General features: G+C 44.8%; 1 protein-coding gene across 2 annotated transcripts in view; it reads right to left on the bottom strand.

Annotated features, from left to right (window-relative positions):
- CERT1 (ceramide transporter 1) overlaps nt 1–19,895 on the bottom strand; it is a 144,659-nt gene that overhangs the window by 5,435 nt on the left and 119,329 nt on the right. For both annotated transcript variants that reach the window (XM_061620535.1, XM_061620527.1), the window contains 5 exons: nt 18,021–18,116; nt 17,014–17,146; nt 16,840–16,910; nt 14,286–14,414; nt 13,878–14,007 (listed from right to left, as the gene is read on the bottom strand). In XM_061620535.1, coding sequence (XP_061476519.1) covers nt 13,878–14,007; nt 14,286–14,414; nt 16,840–16,910; nt 17,014–17,146; nt 18,021–18,116 — 559 coding nt within the window. The remainder of the gene's footprint in view (nt 1–13,877; nt 14,008–14,285; nt 14,415–16,839; nt 16,911–17,013; nt 17,147–18,020; nt 18,117–19,895) is intronic.

The raw sequence follows: 19,895 nt of genomic DNA, 5'->3' as shown, positions 1-19,895 counted from the left end.
ATTATGGCTTATGGCAACCATATGAATCAGTGACCTCCAAGAGCACCTGTCATGAACCACCCTATTCAGATCTGTGGCTTCCTTTATGGAATCAATCCATCTCTTGTTTGGTCTTCTTTTTCTATTCCCTTCTGTTTCCCCCCGCATTATTCCCAGCATTTTCCCCAGCATTATAATTTGTTCTAACACCCAATTATTTGTCTTTTTCACTGTCCATGGTATGCTCCAACACCACATTTCAAATGAGTTGTTTTTTCTCTTGTCCACTTTTTTCACTGTCCAACTTTCACATCCATACATAGAGATTGGGAATACCATGGTCTGGATGATCCTGACTTTGGTGTTCAGTGATACATCTTTGCATCTGAGGACCTATTTTAATTCTCTCACAGCTGCCCTCCCTAGTCCTAGCCTTCTGATTTCTTGACTATTGTCTCCATTTTGGTTAATGATTGTGCCAAGGTATTGATAATCACTGACAAGTTCAATGTCCTCGTTGTCAACTTTAAAGTTACATAAATCTTCTGTTGTCATTACTTTAGTCTTTTTGATGTTCCACTTTTGTCTTTCCCTCTTTAATTTTCATCAGCATTTGTTTCAAATCATTACTGGCTTCTGCTAGTAGTATGGTATCGTCTGCATATCTTAAATTACTGATATTTCTCCCTCCAGTTTTCACACCTCCTTCATCTTGGTCCAATTCCGCTCCCCATATGATATGTTCTGCATATAGACTAAACAAATATGGTGATAAAATACACCTGTCTCACACCCTTTCCAATGGGGAACCAATCGGTTTCACTATATTCTGTCCTTACAGTAGCCTCTTGTCCAGAGTATAGGATGTGCATCAGGACAATCAGATGCTGTGGCACCCCCATTTCCTTTAAAGCATTCCATAGTTTTTCATGATCTACACAGTCAATCTATAATCTGTAATCTATAAAACACAGGGTGATTTTCTTCTGAAATTCCTTGCTCCATTCCATTATCCAATGTATGTTTGCGATATGATATCTGATACCTCTTCCTTTCCTAAATCCATCTTGGACATCTGGCATTTTTCGCTCCATATATGGTAAGAGCCTTTGTTGTAGAATCTTGAACATTACTTTACTTGCATGGGATATTAAGGCAATCATTCAATAATTACTGCATTCCCTGGGATCCCCTTTATTTGGAATTGGGATGTATACTGAACACTTCCAGTCTGTGAGCCATTGTTTTCTTTTCCATATTTGTTGACTTTTTGTCAAAATTTGGACAGATTCAGTCTCAGTAGCTTGTAACAACTCTATTGGTATGCCATCTGTTCCTGGTGATATGTTTCTTAGTGGGTGATAAAAAACATTTAGAGAAAGGGTTCACACTAAGTTTTGCGCTAAACAGAGGAACTAGATTGGTTTGTGTGTCACTTTTCTCATACAACATCATACTGCTCAGAAACAGCCTTTAGATGAGTGGAAAATACTTTTTCCCAGAAAGAGGCCACCGCTAGATCCAAGACAGTCTTGGTGAGGACACACTGATGGGTGTTCTGTTCACTAAGAGCTGCCACATTAGACACAAATTTTGAACATGAATGTCACTTCTCTGTAGACTGTTGTGCATATCCAGTGTGAACACAATCATAAGCAAAGAGTGTGCAAGTCTGTTTGGCAGCACACAGATGTGACCATCCCAGTCATGTGCCTTTATCCTTACAGTATATGCATGGAACAGCCACATTTCAAGCAAGTTGTCATAGTATCTATGTGAGACAAAACACATAGATGCATGCTTTTTACAATTATTATTATTATTATTATAAATTTATTTATACCCCGCCTTTCGGCCAAAAGCCCTCAGGGCGGCTTACAAAGAAAAATAAACACAAGTATAAAAATACATCAATGAAAGCAATACAGCAATGCAATTTATAATTTACAAAAATTAAACTAAATAACATAACATTATTAAGAAAAAAATGTCCAGGGAAGAAACTCAGAATAAATTACATACATCCACTGCTGCCCTGCTTTGGGACTGAGACGGGCACGGGTTTTCCCAGGCATGACATCTTCAGCCGGGCAGGAGAAATAGGAACAGAGGCAAGCATAGTGCCCCATCCAGATTCTTTGATGCCAGGAGCACAGAGCAAAGGACGGACAGTCCGTGGGCTAGGGCAGGGCGTGCCCATCTTCCCACATGGGGGCGAAGGAAGCGAGACATTTGGTCTTACCGTGAAATTGGTCTTCTCTGTGCATGTCAAAGATGATATCAGGTGGGTAACTAGCTCCACCTAGTGGTTGAAGGCAAAAGAGTACTGCTGACGTTTTACTGTAGGTCCGTTCCCAGCTCCGTCCGCAGTTTTTTAATAACAAGCCCACAGAAAGAAATGAAATAATACCACAAAAAGACAAGACAACAGTACTCATACACTCTCTGCTCAAGGTCTAACAGCGCTTGGACAGGCAGCCCAGCCGTCATAGGGAGCGGCCCTGATATCATATTTGACATGCACAGAGAAGACCGATTTCACGGTAAGACCAAATGTCTCTTCTCCTGTGCATGGAAAGATGATATCAGGTGGGACATACCAAAGCTGACCCATGTAGGGTGGGAATACTGCTGGGCTATGGGTACTAGTGATCTGAGAGGACATGCTGTAGCACCCTCCTACCAAAGGCTGCCTCGGCTGAAGCATAGGAGTCTATTTTATAATGTTTAATGAAGGTATTGGGAGTGGCCCATGCGGCTGCCCTACATATCTCCCCCAGAGAGGCATTATGGGAAAAGGCCGCTGATGTGGCCGCCGCCCTAGTAGAATGAGCTACCAACCCGGCGGGCCGGGATAATCTTAGAGAGGCATATGTCAAGGAAATGCATGCCTTGATCCACCTGGCTAGTGTAGATATGGTGACTTTATTCCCCATGGATTTTGGGTGAAAGGAGACAAACAAATTATCTGTTTTCCGAAATGATTTAGTCTTGGAAATATAAACTTTAAGGGCTCTTCTCACATCAAGAGAGTGCCAGGCTTTTTCTAAAGGATGGACAGGATTTGGACAGAAGGATGGTAAGACCAGCTCCTGCTGACAATGGAAGGCAGACAACACTTTGGGACGAAAGGAAGGGACAGTATGGAGGACTACTCTATCCTTATGGAATACACAAAGATTTTTATGGACAGACAGGGCATTCAATTCAGACACTCGACGGGCCGAAGTAATGGCCACAAGAAACAAGACCTTAAAGGAAAGAAGACGGAGAGAAACTTGACTCAGGGGTTCGAACGGAGGTTTTTGAAGGGCTGACAAAACCTTATGCAGATCCCAAGTTGGGTAGCGATGCACCGTAGGAGGGGCAGTTATCGTTGCTCCCCTGAGGAAACGCTTGACGAAGGGGTGAGATCCGATTGGCTTATCCGGGGATCTGGAGAGGGTTGCCGATAAGGCTGAAACTTGGCGCCTCAGGGTGTTTGGTCTGAGACCCAAAGATACGCCATCTTGCAGGAAGGACAAGATTTCTTTTACTCCCGCCTTTCGAGGAAGAACCCCTTGTTTCTGCGACCAGGATGAGAAGCCCTTCCAAGTGCTTTCATAAATTCTGAGCGTGGATGGGCGTCTAGAAGCCATCATGGTTTCTACTACTTGTGGAGAGATGCCTCTTTTCAAGAGTCTCTTCCGTTCAAGTTCCAGACATGAAGTGCCCACCACTCTGGGTCTGGGTGCTGGAGCTGTCCCTGAGAGAGCAGGTCCGTTCGCACTGGAATCTTTCATGGTGGTTCCACCGACAGGTCGAGAAGGTCTGGAAACCAAGGTCTCCTTGGCCACCATGGAGCCACCAATAGAAGTGCTGTCCTTTCGGCACGAACTTTTTGAGTACCCTGGAAATCACTGGAATTGGAGGAAATGCATATAGTCTGCCCGGAGGCCACTGGGAAGTCAAGGCATTTATCCCTTCCGCGCCTGGTGATGCGTATCGGGAGAAGAACCTCTGCACCTGCCGATTGGCACTGGTGGCAAAGAGGTCTACTTGAATGTGGCCAAAACGTTCCACTATTTGACGAAAGGACTGTGGGTGAAGTCTCCATTCTCCTTGAATCAGCTTCTCCCGACTGAGCCAGTCCGCTTGGCTGTTGTCCTCCCCCTTGAGGTATTCTGCCGCTATCTATATGATATTGGGCTCCGCCCACTGGAAGAGGAGAAAGGCCTCCTTCTGAAGAATGAGGGAGCGTGTGCCTCCCTGACGGTTTAAATACGATTTGGCCGACACGTTGTCTGTTCTGACAAAAACTGCCCCTAACCGTCTGGTGTTTGCGAAGTGCCTGAGGGCTAGACGAACTGCGCGTAGTTTGAGTAGGTTGATCGGCAGTGCGGATTCCTGAGCCGACCACGTGCCTTGAATCATCTGCCCGTCGCAGATGGCTCCCCATCCGGATAAGCTGGCATTGGACATTATCAGGGTGTGGAGTGGATCCTGGAAAGGGACGCCTCGCGTCAGGTTGAGCTCTTGGGTCCACCAGAACAGCGACTGACGAACCTGTGGCGACAGAGCGACCATGCGGTGGTGCCTGGACGCTATGTCGTTCTGGAATGGCAGCAGCGCCCACTGAAGAGTGCGGGAATGATGACGTGCCCACGGTGTCGTTTGGAACGTGGATACCATCAAACCGAGAAGTGCTGCCAACTCCATCAGGTCTGTAGAGGTGGAGGATAGGACATGCAACACCACTTTGCGGATCTTGCTGATCCTGTCTGAAGATAGCGTAATGAGGGCATTTTGAGAGTCTATAGTCGCTCCCAAATGTGTGATGCGTCTGGACGGAAAGAGATGACTCTTGGTTTCGTTGATCAGGAAACCATGATCCTTTAGACAGGTCAGGGTGACATGGAGGTCCTCCCATGCCTTGTGTAACGATGGTGAGCGGATCAGAAAATCGTCCAGATAAGGAAAAATATGAATCCCCTGTGTCCTGAGGTGTGCCACCAGGGTAACCACTATCTTGGTGAATGTCCTGGGAGTGGACGACAGGCCAAAGGGCATGGCCCTGAACTGATAATGGTCTTGTCCCACTGCGAAGCGCAGATACCTTCTGTGAGGGGGAAAAATTGGAATGTGCAGGTAGGCTTCCTTCAGGTCGATAGATGAGAGGAAGTCCCCTAGCCTCAGCGCTTCTTTGATGGAAAGTAAGGTCTCCATCCGAAATTTGCGGTACTTTATGAAGCAATTTAGAGTCTTGAGGTCTAATACTGGCCTGGATGAACCGTCTTTTTTGTCGACGGTGAAGAACAGAGAGTAGTTTCCCAGGAACCTCTCCCCTGGAGGTACTGCCTCGATAGCTGCCATGCGTAGGAGATGGGAAACTGATCTCAAAACTTAATAAGAACATAAGAACATAAGAAGAGCCTGCTGGATCAGGCCAGTGGCCCATCTAGTCCAGCATCCTGTTCTCACAGTGGCCAACCAGGTGCCTGGGGGAAGCCCGCAAGCAGGACCCGAGTGCAAGAACACTCTCCCCTCCTGAGGCTTCCGGCAACTGGTTTTCAGAAGCATGCTGCCTCTGACTAGGGTGGCACAGCACAGCCATCATGGCTAGTAGCCATTGATAGCCCTGTCCTCCATGAATTTGTCTAATCTTCTTTTAAAGCCGTCCAAGCTGGTGGCCATTACTGCATCTTGTGGGTGCAAATTCCATAGTTTAACTATGCGCTGAGTAAAGAAGTACTTCCTTTTGTCTGTCCTGAATCTTCCAACATTCAGCTTCTTTGAATGTCCATGAGTTCTAGTATTATGAGAGAGGGAGAAGAACTTTTCTCTATCCACTTTCTCAATGCCATGCATAATTTTATACACTTCTATCATGTCTCCTCTGACCCGCCTTTTCTCTAAACTAAAAAGCCCCAAATGCTGCAACCTTTCCTCGTAAGGGAGTCGCTCCATCCCCTTGATCATTCTGGTTGCCCTCTTCTGAACCTTTTCCAACTCTACAATATCCTTTTTGAGATGAGGCGACCAGAACTGTACACAGTATTCCAAATGCAGCCGCACCATAGATTTATACAACGGCATTATGATATCGGCTGTTTTATTTTCAATACCTTTCCTAATTATCGCTAGCATGGAATTTGCCTTTTTCACAGCTGCCGCACACTGGGTCGACATTTTCATCGTGCTGTCCACTACAACCCCGAGGTCTCTCTCCTGGTCGGTCACCGCCAGTTCAGACCCCATGAGCGTCTATGTGAAATTAAGATTTTTTGCTCCAATATGCATAATTTTACACTTGTTTATATTGAATTGCATTTGCCATTTTTCTGCCCATTCACTCAGTTTGGAGAGGTCTTTTGGGAGCTCTTCGCAATCCCTTTTTGTTTTAACAACCCTGAACAATTTAGTGTCATCAGCAAACTTGGCCACTTCACTGCTCACTCCTAATTCTAGGTCATTAATGAACAAGTTGAAAAGTACAGGTCCCAATACCGATCCTTGAGGGACTCCACTTTCTACAGCCCTCCATTGGGAGAACTGTCCGTTTATTCCTACTCTCTGCTTTCTGCTTCTTAACCAATTTCTTATCCACAAGAGGACCTCTCCTCTTATTCCATGACTGCTAAGCTTCCTCAGAAGCCTTTGGTGAGGTACCTTGTCAAACGCTTTTTGAAAGTCTAAGTACACTATGTCCACTGGATCACCTCTATCTATATGCTTGTTGACACTCTCAAAGAATTCTAATAGGTTACTGAGACAGGACTTTCCTTTGCAGAAGCCATGCTGGCTCTGCTTCAGCAAGGCTTGTTCTTCTATGTGCTTAGTTAATCTAGCTTTAACAATACTTTCTACCAGTTTTCCAGGGACAGAAGTTAAGCTAACTGGCCTGTAATTTCCGGGATCCCCTCTGGATCCCTTTTTGAAGATTGGCGTTACATTTGCCACTTTCCAGTCCTCAGGCACGGAGGAGGACCTGAGGGACAAGTTACATATTTTAGTTAGCAGATCAGCAATTTCACATTTGAGTTCTTTGAGAACTCTCGGGTGGATGCCATCCGGGCCCGGTGATTTGGCAGTTTTTATATTGTCCATTAAGCTTAGAACTTCCTCTCTCGTTACCACTATTTGTCTCAGTTCCTCAGAATCCCTTCCTGCAAATGTTAGTTCAGGTTCAGGGATCTGCCCTATATCTTCCACTGTGAAGACAGATGCAAAGAATTCATTTAGCTTCTCTGCAATCTCCTTATCATTCTTTAGTACACCTTTGACTCCCTTATCATCCAAGGGTCCAATTGTCTCCCTAGATGGTCTCCTGCTTTGAATGTATTTATGTATTTGAATGTATTTATAGAATTTTTTGTTGTTGGTTTTTATGTTCTTAGCAATGTGCTCCTCAAATTCTTTTTTAGCATCCCTTATTGTCTTCTTGCATTTCTTTTGCCAGAGTTTGTGTTCTTTTTTATTTTCTTCATTTGGACAAGACTTCCATTTTTTGAAGGAAGACTTTTTGCCTCTAAGAGCTTCCTTGACTTTGCTCGTTAACCATGCTGGCATCTTCTTGGCCCTGGCAGTACCTTTTCTGATCTGCGGTATGCACTCCAGTTGAGCTTCTAATATAGTGTTTTTAAACAACTTCCAAGCATTTTCGAGTGATGTGACCCTCTGGACTTTGTTTTTTAGCTTTCTTTTTTCAGCTTTCTTTTTACCAATCCCCTAATTTTTGTGAAGTTTCCTCTTTTGAAGTCAAATGTGACCGTGTTGGATTTTCTTGGCAATTGGCCAGTTACATGTATGTTTAATTTAATAGCACTGTGGTCACTGCTCCCAATCGGTTCAACAACACTTACATCTTGCACCAGGTCCCGGTCCCCACTGAGGATTAAGTCCAGGGTTGCCGTCCCTCTGGTCGGTTCCATGACCAACTGGTCTAGGGAATAGTCATTTAGAATAACTTTGCCCCTTTTGTGTGGATTTGCTGACAGAGGGGATGGAAGGAATCTCGCCGGGGGGGGTGGAGGAAAACTCCAGGCGAAGGCCGTATCGAAGAGTGCGGAGGACCCAGCGATCGGAGGATAGGTCCTCCCATCGGTGAGCAAAGCGTTGGAGACGGCCTCCCACCGGCGAGGTGGAGGCGTCAGAACTGATTTCTGTTTCCACGTGCCTGGGATGCAAGGCCGGATCGACCTGGGAGGTGTTGCTGGGACTTAAGTTGGTTGCGCTGTCTGTTCCAGAAGGGACGGCTGGAGCGGGCGTCCTTCTGTCTTCCAAAGGGATGTGAGCCCCGAAAGGACTGCGACAAGTGATATGGATGGAATGAGCGGCGAAAGGTCCTTCCATCCTCCCTTTTTCTGGTGGATGGCATGGACTTTTTCTTTTCCTTGGTTTCTAACATGTTGGCGAGGGCAGTGTCCCCAAATAATTTGCCACCCACGTAGGGTTCCGAGGCAAGATTCGAACGAGCTGCAGGGTCTGCATCTCAATGTCGAAGCCAAAGGGTCCTTCGCATGAAGATCCCTGCAGCGAGAGACCTAGCTGCAAACTGCATGGCGTCCATTGACGCATCTGCCATGAAGGTAACTGCCCGAGAGACCTTCAGCAGAGATTTGTGTATCCGGGCTGCATCCTGCTGTGGGCCATCTAGCAGGTCTTCCAACCACAGTAGGGAGGCTCGAGCAAACACAGAAGAGGCTGCTGCTGCCCTGATTGAAAGCGCACTAGCCTCGTGCACTCTTCTAAGTCCCTGGTCCATCTTGCGCTCAGTAGGATCCTTAAGGTGCGCGTCTGAGTCTTTAGGATTCAATGATGGGTTCAATAGATTGACTATAGGTGCGTCTATGAGCGGGACTTTCAACTGATCCATGATCGGTTGTTCCAGTGTATAATATTTGTTGGCTACCGAAACTGATTTTTTGAATTGCAAGGGAATGTCAAATTCTGATTTGAGCACCATGGGGAGAAGAGAAGGAAGCTTCAATACTCTAGACCTAGGCTTTGGATCTGGACATACTGCTGAGACTCTCGAGGAGGGTGGAGTAGGAGGATCCTCTGTAGAGGTGAGGGTAAGAGCCTCCATCGCTTTGCATAGCAGAGGAAGGAAATGAGCCTCTTGAAATATTCTAGTAGATAAAATCTCCTCAGATTCTGATTCCCCACTCCATTCCTCTTCATCCAACACAATCAAGTCATTTTCTGTGTCTATAAGCTCCTGTTCTGGGAGCTGAAGGTGTCTGCCCTGCGATGCAGCATAGGGGTCTGGGGATGTGCGGCCCGGGGAAGGGCGTGTGTTCGCCCTCGGGTGCCTTGAGGGTTGTGAGCCTGATGCAGTTTGAGAAAACAAATCTCTAGTCAGATCCATTAAAAGGGCGTCCTTAAGCTGTTCTTTTAATTGCTGAATTGAATGTGCTGAAAGCTGCAGCTGAATAGGGCGAGCTTGAGTGTGAGATGGATAAAGCCTGTGCCCACCAGCATCATGAATTTGTTGGACAGGGATTGGCTCCTCCAAAAACCCAGTGAAGGCCTCGGGCGAGGAGTTGTTAGAAAAAATAGCGTCTAAGGAAGGGTGAGACTGGCCACCTTCCCCATCAGACAGGGGTTCCAGGTCCCTCTGGTCCCTTGAGTGGTGGTAGGAATCTTGACCTTCTCTACAGGTTCCCTTATGTGGAACAGGAATCCTGCCTTCTGCAGCCACCCTGCCCGCCAAAACCTGAGCCTCAGCCACCTCGTGCCTGACGGTAGAGGGGCGGGCCACCACTGTTTCAGAATGATCCCCCGAAGAATGAGCCTGCTCTGATCCCAGGATGGGACTGAGTTCTGGCACTGCGCCTGTCGCTGGCTTGCGGGGAAGCACTTTCGACCCCTTTGAGAGGTGCTTTGTTTTGTGTGTGGCTTTCCCCATAGCGGGCACACACTGCGGGACTTACGGGGTTAATGAAAATATGAATGGAAGGCTCCCGCTGGTAATGATTGACAACGCTGTCTAATAAGCGGCTAGGTAAAGCAGAATGATTAGAAGCTGTTGCCGCCGACCTGCTATGGCATCTGTGCGTCTGCCCCTCCCCGCTATGAAGCAGGGAAAACGAAGCCGCTTGAAAGGGAGCGCGAAAATCCGAGGCGTGGGCCTGAGTTCCGAGCTCCGGTGAAATTCGCCTCTAAGGCTAATGCTGCCGACACTATGAGTTGCTGACTAGGAGGAACGGTAGCAAATTCGGCTGGGGAGGGAGCCTGAAGAGGCCAACGGCCCCAGGAGCCGTTGGGAGGGGCTGAATGCTCCTCGCCACCGAGAAAAATCCGGAGGAAAGACACAAGGAGCTTTTTTGTTTTTAAACTTTAAACAGCAGGGGAAGACAAAACATATACTGAGGGCAAGAAACAGCAGAAACCAACAGGTAAGACTTAAAAGACAAACAATACAAGCCTGAACCGACGGAGACAGAGAGGAATCAACCAGATTCGGTGAAGGCAAAATTGAAAACTGCGGACGGAGCAGGCGCAGACTGGGAACGGACCTACAGTAAAACGTCAGCAGTACTCTTTTGCCTTCAACCACTAGGTGGAGCTAGTTACCCACCTGATATCATCTTTCCATGCACAGGAGAAGAGGCATCCTCCCTGAGGGTTTAGTCGTTGGGGGTGCAGGCGGGGTGAAGCTGGTCCAGGCTGCTGATGCTGCTGGTGCTGGAGCTGCCGTCGTCCAGGTTGTGAGGCCTGCAGGGCAGGCTAAGCTCCAAGGAGCCGCCGGCGGACCTGGGCTGGCGTTGGGCTGTGCAGAGGCGCATTTCTCCTCGAGGGCCAGGCAGAGCTCCTTCAGCTCCAGGTTGTCCTTGGCCAGGCGCTCCTGAAGACCCTCCAGGCCGACAAGCTTGCGGGGGCAGGCAGCCACCTCGTCACACAGCATGTGCTCCATGTGGTGCCCGAAGAGCTGCCAGTGGCACGCCAGGCACTTGCCCTAAGTTATGATCTAAGATAGACCTGACAATTAAACAGCTGTTCCTAGACAGAGATAGCCTTGCCATGGTAAGCCATGCTCTGATGGATCTCAAATGGATTACTTTATGGTAGGGCCCATGAAAGCAGTCTAGAAGCTTCAATTGATGCAGGATGTGTTAAGCAGTTCAGCCAACCAGAATCGTGTGATGTGATTTTGAGGGATCTGCACTGGTTGCCTATATGCTTCTGGGTCCAATTCAAGGTGTTAGTGAAGACTTGCAAAGTTCTAAAATGACTTGAAACCTACATATTTAAAAGAACACCTCCCCTATACCAGTCTGCCTATGCTTTACGTTCTTCAGTGGAGGGGTTCTTCTTGGCGTCCCACAACAGGATGGAACAGATCCTTCTCTTTGGTGGCACTCCACTTAAGGAATGCCCTCCTCTCCAAGCTACTCTCTCCTCTCCCTTGGCTGGCTGCACCAACTTCTTTTTCTTTCTCTTCTATGTTATTCTTGATGCTATCATACTCTTCATCTATTGTTTGATTACCCCGCATTCAAGACAGAATTCTGTGTGCCTTTTGAGTCTGACCTTTCTGAATAAGCCAGCGGGGACTTTCAGGAAGAAACAGGAAGCCAACAAACTGTATTACAGCTGGAATTGCCGAGAGGCCCAACATATACCTCCATCCATCCTTTGGAAGGTAACTGAAGGCTCCATCTATAACACTTGCAAAGAACTGTCCTCCTGTGATGAAGAGTGTACAATCATGGTGTACATCAACCTTTTCCAACCAGATGTACTCTAGATGTTTGGGGCTATACTGACCAGCATGCTCAATGGTTCAGGTTGAAGAGAGGTGTAGTCCAAAACATCTGGAGGGCAATAGGTTGGGGAAGGCTGATGCACAGCATTGTCTATATGGTTTCAACAACCAACAACAAATAATTTGTGGCATCAACAAATATTAGCAGCATCAACAAATAATGTTAAGTTTCCTGCAAAGCAGCCTTTGTCAGAGTGACACAGTGTGGACCAAATAGTTATTGCTGTTTATCATTTAACACTTTCTTGTACTGATCTCCTATTACACATTTGCTTTTGGTGTTACCTCTACAATATGTCTTGGAGAAAGGTACTACCTATATTTATGATCCCTAATTATAAACCACTTTTAAAAGTCTGTATTAATAAACAAATGATTATCCTACAAGATGTCATCTTCAGATCCATGGATTATTTTATGAATGAAGCTAGTGTCACTTGAATATTTCAAATGCAACAAAATTCATTTGCTATTTCTGAATGCTTCCCACATTCAAAAGTCATCTGTAATACTTTTAAATACACATCAGCAAATGTATGATTAGAACCTGAACATGCTTAGGTTTTTCAGAGTGAATAACTGAACCTTTACAAAATTAGATGCAGTTAAATTTAAATGTTTACTTATAATAAACTTCCTCTTACAAAAACCAATTGCTCCTACTTCACTCCTCCCCCAGGGCAAGTGGGAGGAAAAAGCCATGAATCCTTGGCTTGCCATTACATTTGAATTGGAATAGTGGTTTGCTTCTCCCTAACAGGAGAGCCAGTGTGGTGTAATGGTTAAGGTGTTGGACTACGACCTGGGAGACCAGGGTTTGAATCCCCACACAGCCATGAAGCTCACTGGGTGACCTTGGGCCAGTCACTGCCTCTCAGCCTCAGAGGAAGGCAATGGTAAACCCCCTCTGAATACCACTTACCATGAAAACTCTATTCATAGGGTCGCCATAAGTCGGAATCGACTTGAAGGCAGTCCATTTCCATTTTCTCCGTAACAAGCCACAAACAACAAGCCAACTACAAACCATGGCTTCATGTTGGCTAGCTATCAGTTTGTTGGGAAGAAACAAGCCATGATTCAGGTTCAGACTTAATGACAAGCCAATGGCTTTTGCTCCTGCTGTGTTAGGGCAGGAAATGGAAGCAATCAGGAAGCATGCACCAGGATAGTGCCCAATCCCAGTAACCCACACACCATGGTTTATTGTTATGTCTGAATGAGGTCTGTTTATAAACACAGAACCTTAATGAGTTTATATCACTAAATTTCAGTAAAGTCCTTGTGATATTTTATTAAGGACTGAGAAAATCTGCAGAATATTTTGAGAATTATGATAAAGAATAATACTGGTGCTGTGAGCACACTAGTCAACTAGAGCAAAGCGTTTCCATTGGCCACACCTGGAGGGGAATGGACTGATATGACAATTAGTTGCAAAATCTCTTTGAAGCAAATTTTAAAAATGCACTTAAGCTCAGGTTTTACAGTAAAAAGGGGTGGGGTTTGACCAGCATCATGTGTCCCTGTTTTCAGAAAGGAGAGGTGGAAGTGCACTGGAACCGGCAAAACAGTGAGTGTGTTTCTATCCTGGGATGCTACAATTTTAAGAATAGCAAAGGAAACTAGAGAAAACTCTAAGAGCAGCAAAAAAACTAGACAAGATTGTGTGGTGTGTGTGTGTTTATAAGTGGAAAATACAGTATTACAGAGAAGGGACGTTAAATTAAGATCCTATATATCACTTTTGGTAGCTACTCCGATCCACTTCACACACTGCAGCAGGTTTGACTGTTGGTTCTCTGTTCACCGTACCAAACCCAAGCTCATTGCTTGGTAATGTGTGAAATGGTATAAAGTACATTTTCTGAAAGCAAACTCCAGTGTCTAACCAGTCTCCTTCTCAAATGATGTAGGTGACTATCTGAAGTTTCAGTAGCCCTCGGATTTAACTTCATTTTCAACAGTGATAAAACCATTTGTCCAGACTGGCTCAAAACTGCAATCTATATAAATGATATTGCTTTCCTACATTGACGATTGATTATATAATGCCTACAACTAGGGGTTTTATTAATAAGGGGGGGGACTTTTACCCAAACTCAGTTTGTAATCAAATGTGAACTTGTAAAAAGCAGACATTCCTTACCATTTGCTACATATGTAATCTTGCATAGGATGTTGTCTCTGCTTATTTCCTTGTTCCCTTCTGGTGGGCTTACCAATGTCTGACATATCATAGCAACATTTATTTTGGCACGAACACATCGATTGTTCAACTGTCAAGAAATATAAACATCTAGATTGTTATGCTGATAAAATGTTATGATGAAATACAGCACACAGGGCCTCTCCATTTTCACTGCAATGCATTTTGCCATATATTCTGAACATTTTCCACTTTCTGCATTTTTAATTATGCTTTAGCTGCCTTCTGACTGGAGTACATTGCACACAAACACACACACACACAAGCATTCTATTCTGGTAATCATGAGAGAAGTTTGGTTATATGGTTAAAGCAGTAAATACCCTCAGAACTTGAAGATAAACTTACAGGGGCACTATCATGATCCACAGAGAAATTGCAGACAATCCATGTTTCTGTGTCATTTTCATTGAAAGCTGGTATTGTTCGGATAGCAGACAAATATAGCACATCACGTTGAGAAGCAGGCCATACTCTCTACAGGAAAAGGAAACAGTAACCATGTTTATAGCACTTTACAGCGTTCAAAGAACTTTATGCACAAGTTCTGGAGAGCGCAAGTGGTGACAGACATGCTGTGAGGCTGATCGGGCACAAGTAAAACATAACTATGCCTACTGTATGATGGTGAGGGTGGCAAAGAAGGCCCACTTCTCTGCCACCATCACATCCCCAAGTAGCCGTCCAGTGGAGCTTGTCCGAATTGTCAGGGATCTGTTTACACCAGCTCCATAAAATTGAGTTTTAGACGCTTCAGAGGCCCACTGTGCCTTGTTTGCAAGGCACTTTGAGGGTAAAGTTGCTCGCCTCTGTAGCAATCTTGTTGCCTCATCCACATCTAGTGTAGTCCCCAGTGAGGTGTCCAGTGCAATGACTGCTGCAACTTCTTGGGATTAGTTTCAGTTGAAGATGTAGACAAGGTGCTTGTGATAATGCAGCCAGCAACGTGTCCTCTCAACCCTTGCCCTTCTTGGATTATTAAAGCTTGCCGAGGGGGTTTGACCGAGTGGATCCAGGGTGTGGTCAACACATCATTGTGGGAGGGAGTGGTTCCGACCGGCCGGGAAGAGGTGGTGATCCAACTGCTCCTGAAAAAGCCCACCCTGGACCCCTTGGTTCATGACAACTACCACCAAGTCACAAATACCCCCTTTTTATTATGGTCTTTCAGCCCCCTGGCAGTTGTGCTGTGGGGTGCCGCAGGGTACCATCTTGTCCTCATTCGTGTTTAATGTCTCCTGATGACTGGCTGCCCATTCCTAGCCACTGAGGTCACCTGGGCCTCTAGCAACAAAGACGGATCCAGGAGCACCCCCAGACTAGAGACCTGCTCTTTCAGAGGGAGTATGATCCCATCCAAAGCAGGCAACTGATCAATTATCTGAACTCGGGAACCACCAATCCACAGCATCTCTGTCTTGCTAGGATTCAGACTCAGTTTATTGGCCCTCATCCAGCCCACCACCGAGTCCACGTTGTGGTCCAGGGCTTGCATGCCCTGTCCCAATTCAGATGTTACAGAGTGACAGAGCTGGGTATCATCAGCATACTGCTAATACCTTGGCCCAAATCTATATGAAGCCCTTTTGAGCAGTCATCAGGAGATGTTAAGCACCAATGAGGACAAGATGGTACCCTGCGGCACCCCACAGCACAACTGCCAGGGGGCTGAAAGACCATAATAAAAAGGGGGTATTTGTGACTGGGTGGTAACAAAGCAGGCAACTGTCCCTAGTGCTGCAGCTCTGCTGCAGCTGTTTTTAAGATGTTTTTAAAGCTTTTTAAAAAACATTTTTAAAGATGTTTTAATGGCTGTTTTTATGATGTTTTAGAGTGTTTTAGTGTTTTTGTTTGCCACCTTGGGCTCCTACTGGGATGAAGGGCGGGACATCATCATCATCTTTTAATCCTTACAACAATTTCCAGAGGGATAGCTGTGTTAGCCTATTGCAGCAAATAGAATAGAGTCCTGTTCATAAAAGATTAGCATTTATTTATTGTGGCGTAAGTTTTCATAGGCCTGGTTTACATGTCGTGCTAAACTAAGCCATGGCATACCGTGAAAGTTTCAGCTCCCACAGAGGCCGTTTTGCTTCTCCCTGTTTGTTCTGCTAGTGTACTGTGCTGAGCTAAGCCATGGCTTGGCTTACCATGTTGTCCAACCCAGACTTGTAGTTTAGCTCTCTGCAGATCAACCGCGAGCTGCAACTAAGGTTTGCCCTATTGTTCATAACTCATGGTTGGTCTGGGGAGAGCAAAATTACGAGTCAATGTTCTGACAACACACTAAGCCAAACCATAGCTTAGCACAGCACAGCAGTAGAATGACCAGGGAGAAGCAAAGCAGCTGTGATCTGCTCCCTAGGAGCCTGCACATTCACAGTAAGCCACAGTTTGGCTTAGCATGATGTGCTAACTAGGCCATAGACCGAAGCTTATTTTGCAGATGAAGTGAGTTTCTGTGCACAAAACCTTATGTTTCGACAACAACCCTCTAAGGGCCAGTCAGTATTATTCTTGCCATATTGTATCAATGGAGCATGGATTGCCTAAGGCCACCAAGTGAGTTCACAGCAGAAATGAGATTTGAACTGAGGACTTCCCAAACATGTGCTCTTAGCACTGGGCTATGGCCCCTCTCCCAACTGTGGTACACTATTATTGAAGGCCTCAAAAGGCAAACAGCAAGGTTAAATGGACTGGTGCAAAGTTGTCCTTGCCAAATTCTAAAGGGCAACAAAGGATATAGTGAAGAATCCTATCTGATCTGGCCTGCTATGCAGAGTTTGGCAATACTTTAACAGTCTAAACCGCTCCAGAAGATATTACCATTTTAATAGCTAGGTTGCTTGCTTCTTTTCTTTATAGCATACATAGTACTTTGCAGGGTACCTCACCTTACCTTATGTGTCTGGTAGATTATGATTGCATTATCAGCCAAAGTTTCTACAACACGGAAGTTTTCAATGGTTGCTAAAAAGGAAGGGAAACTATAATCAAAACAAGTAGTTAAATAGATAAGTAATGTTTTCATACATGATCCAGATCAACAGGCACAACTAACAGGGTTACTTACTTTCCCAATCATTACGCACGTCAACACTCCAGAAGTAGTGGCAGACTTCATGCCCTGTAACCCCTTTCACTGCATGTGTGGCTTTCAAAGGATCTAGAACAATGCCATTTTCTTCTACCTCCCTCCTGTACACCTTTGGACAAACACAAAATGTTTGAGAATACTTGTTTGGTTTCATCCTAGAAACCACTGGCAGCAATTAGAATAGTTTTAAGTTAGGTAAATCCAGAATAAGGGTTTTAATTATTTAAGTATGAGGGAAAGATATTGTAATGCTACCTCTAGATATTAAAATCAAACAGTAATCTGAAGCAGAATATATTGCAGCTTTCCCAACCTGGTGGCTTCCAGATGTTTGAGACTGCTTCCATCAGCCAGCACAGCTGTGGAAAGGCTGATACAGAGCATGTTGAATGCTGAACAGAACCAATGGGATGCCTGGGTTCAAATTCAAAACCTGCTCTGGAATTAGTAGGCAGCCTAAGGCACATAAGCAACCTTTTGTTTCTATTCCAGTTACTGTTTTGTTAATCAACAAAGAAGTAGTAACACATACTCAGGAGCACTTATATTTGGTACCACTTGCAATATATGGTTGCGAAAAAGCACTTTGGTTATATGTATATGGGGAAAAGTCTATGTGATGAGGACTTTAAAGAAAATGATGGTACGTAGGAACATAGGAAGCTGTCATACTGAATCAGACCCACTCATCCATCCAGCTCAGAACAGTCTACACTGACAGGCAGAGGCTCTCCAGGGTTTCAGGCAGGGAGTCTCTCCCACCCCTATCTGGAGATGTTGGGGATTCAACAGATACTCATACTGAACTATGGCGTAGACAGACTTCCTCAAAAAGGAACAAAATTTGCAATACTGTTAAGATTCTGCAAGAACTTTTCTATACCACCTTTGAAACAACAAAAAATCAATTTATTTGATTAGCGCAATAACACTAATTTTAATTTACATTTTCAAAATACATAATGTTACAATGTTCTGCTTACCTTCATTTCACCTTCTTCAACCACCAGCTGCCAATTAGCATCACCTCCCACATCTTGTAATGAATACGTCATGTGGTTCTGCACCATCTCTTCCACCTTCCAAAAAAGAAAAAGAAAAAGAAAAAATGAAAAAAATCGGCTGCTGTATGAATTTTTAGGAAGTCCAGAAGAGATCAACAACAAAACTACTGAAAGAGATTGATCTGGACAAAGGAATTTCTTTAAGCAAGCAACCAAGCAAGCGCAAGCCACATAGGATTCAAACAAAGATGGTTCAACTTTCAAACAAAGGATATTAAGGTTTATTTATATTTCACTCTTCACCTAATGCTCTCAGAGTGGGTTATACTCAAGGTAAGATACAATGCAACAACAGAACAGAAACAAAATTTATAAATAAAATATAAAAGAAATTAGTGCCAGCAATTCCCTTATATGACACTTGTGAAATTACCATTGTTGGGCAAAGGCCTGACAAAAAAAAAGTAACCAACAACAAAAAATTCTATAAATACATTCAAAGCAGGAGACCATCTAGGGAGGCGATTGGACCCTTGGATGATAAGGGAGTCAAAGGTGTACTAAAGAACGATAAGGAGATTGCAGAGAAGCTAAATGAATTCTTCGCATCTGTCTTCACAGTGGAAGATATAGGGCAGATCCCTGAACCTGAACTAACATTTGCAGGAAGGGATTCTGAGGAACTGAGACAAATAGTGGTAACAAGAAAAGAAGTTCTAGGCTTAATGGACAATATAAAAACTGCCAAATCACTGGGCCCGGATGGCATCCACCCGAGAGTTCTCAAAGAACTCAAAGGTGAAATTGCTGATCTGCTAACTAAAATATGTAACTTGTCCCTCAGGTCCTCCTCCGTGCCTGAGGACTGGAAAGTGGCAAATGTAACGCCAATCTTCAAAAAGGGATCTAGGGGGGATCCCGGAAATTACAGGCCTGTTAGCTTAACTTCTGTCTTTGGAAAACTGGTAGAAAGTATTATTAAAGCTATTAACCAAGCACATAGAAGAACAAGCCTTGCTGAAGCAGAGCCAGCATGGCTTCTACAAGGAAAAGTCCTGTCTCAGTAACCTATTAGAATTCTTTGAGAGTGTCAACAAGCATATAGATAGAGGTGATCCAGTGGACATAGTGTACTTAGGCTTTCAAAAAGCTTTTGACAAGGTACCTCACCAAAGACTTCTGAGGAAGCTTAGCAGTCATGGAATAAGAGGAGAGGTCCTCTTATGGATAAGAAATTGGTTAAGAAGCAGAAAGCAGAGAGTAGGAATAAATGGACAGTTCTCCTAATGGAGGGCTGTAGAAAGTGGAGTCCCTCAAGGATCGGTATTGGGACCTGTATTTTCAACTTGTTCATTAATGACCTAGAATTAGGAGTGAGCAGTGAGGTGGCCAAGTTTGTTGACGATACTAAATTGTTCAGGGTTGTTAAAACAAAAACGGATTGCGAAGAGCTCCCAAAAGACCTCTCCAAACTGAGTGATTGGGCGGAAAAATGGCAAATGCAATTCAATATAAACAAATGTAAAATTATGCATATTGGAGCAAAAAATCTTAATTTCACATATATGCTCATAGGGTCTGAACTGGCGGTGACTGACCAGGAGAGAGACCTCGGGGTTGTAGTGGACAGCACGATGAAAATGTCAACCCAGTGTGCGGCAGCTGTGAAAAAGGCAAATTCCATGCTAGCGATAATTAGGAAAGGTATTGAAAATAAAACAGCCGATATCATAATGCCGTTGTATAAATCTATGGTGCGGCCGCATTTGGAATACTGTGTACAGTTCTGGTCGCCTCATCTCAAAAAGGATATTATAGAGTTGGAAAAGGTTCAGAAGAAGGCAACCAGAATGA

The sequence above is a fragment of the Rhineura floridana genome, chromosome 1, assembly GCF_030035675.1.
Source record: "Rhineura floridana isolate rRhiFlo1 chromosome 1, rRhiFlo1.hap2, whole genome shotgun sequence".
Lineage (NCBI taxonomy): Eukaryota > Metazoa > Chordata > Lepidosauria > Squamata > Rhineuridae > Rhineura > Rhineura floridana.
The sequence above is the reverse complement of the archived record's forward strand: the minus strand, read 5'-3'. Positions and strand labels throughout refer to the sequence as shown.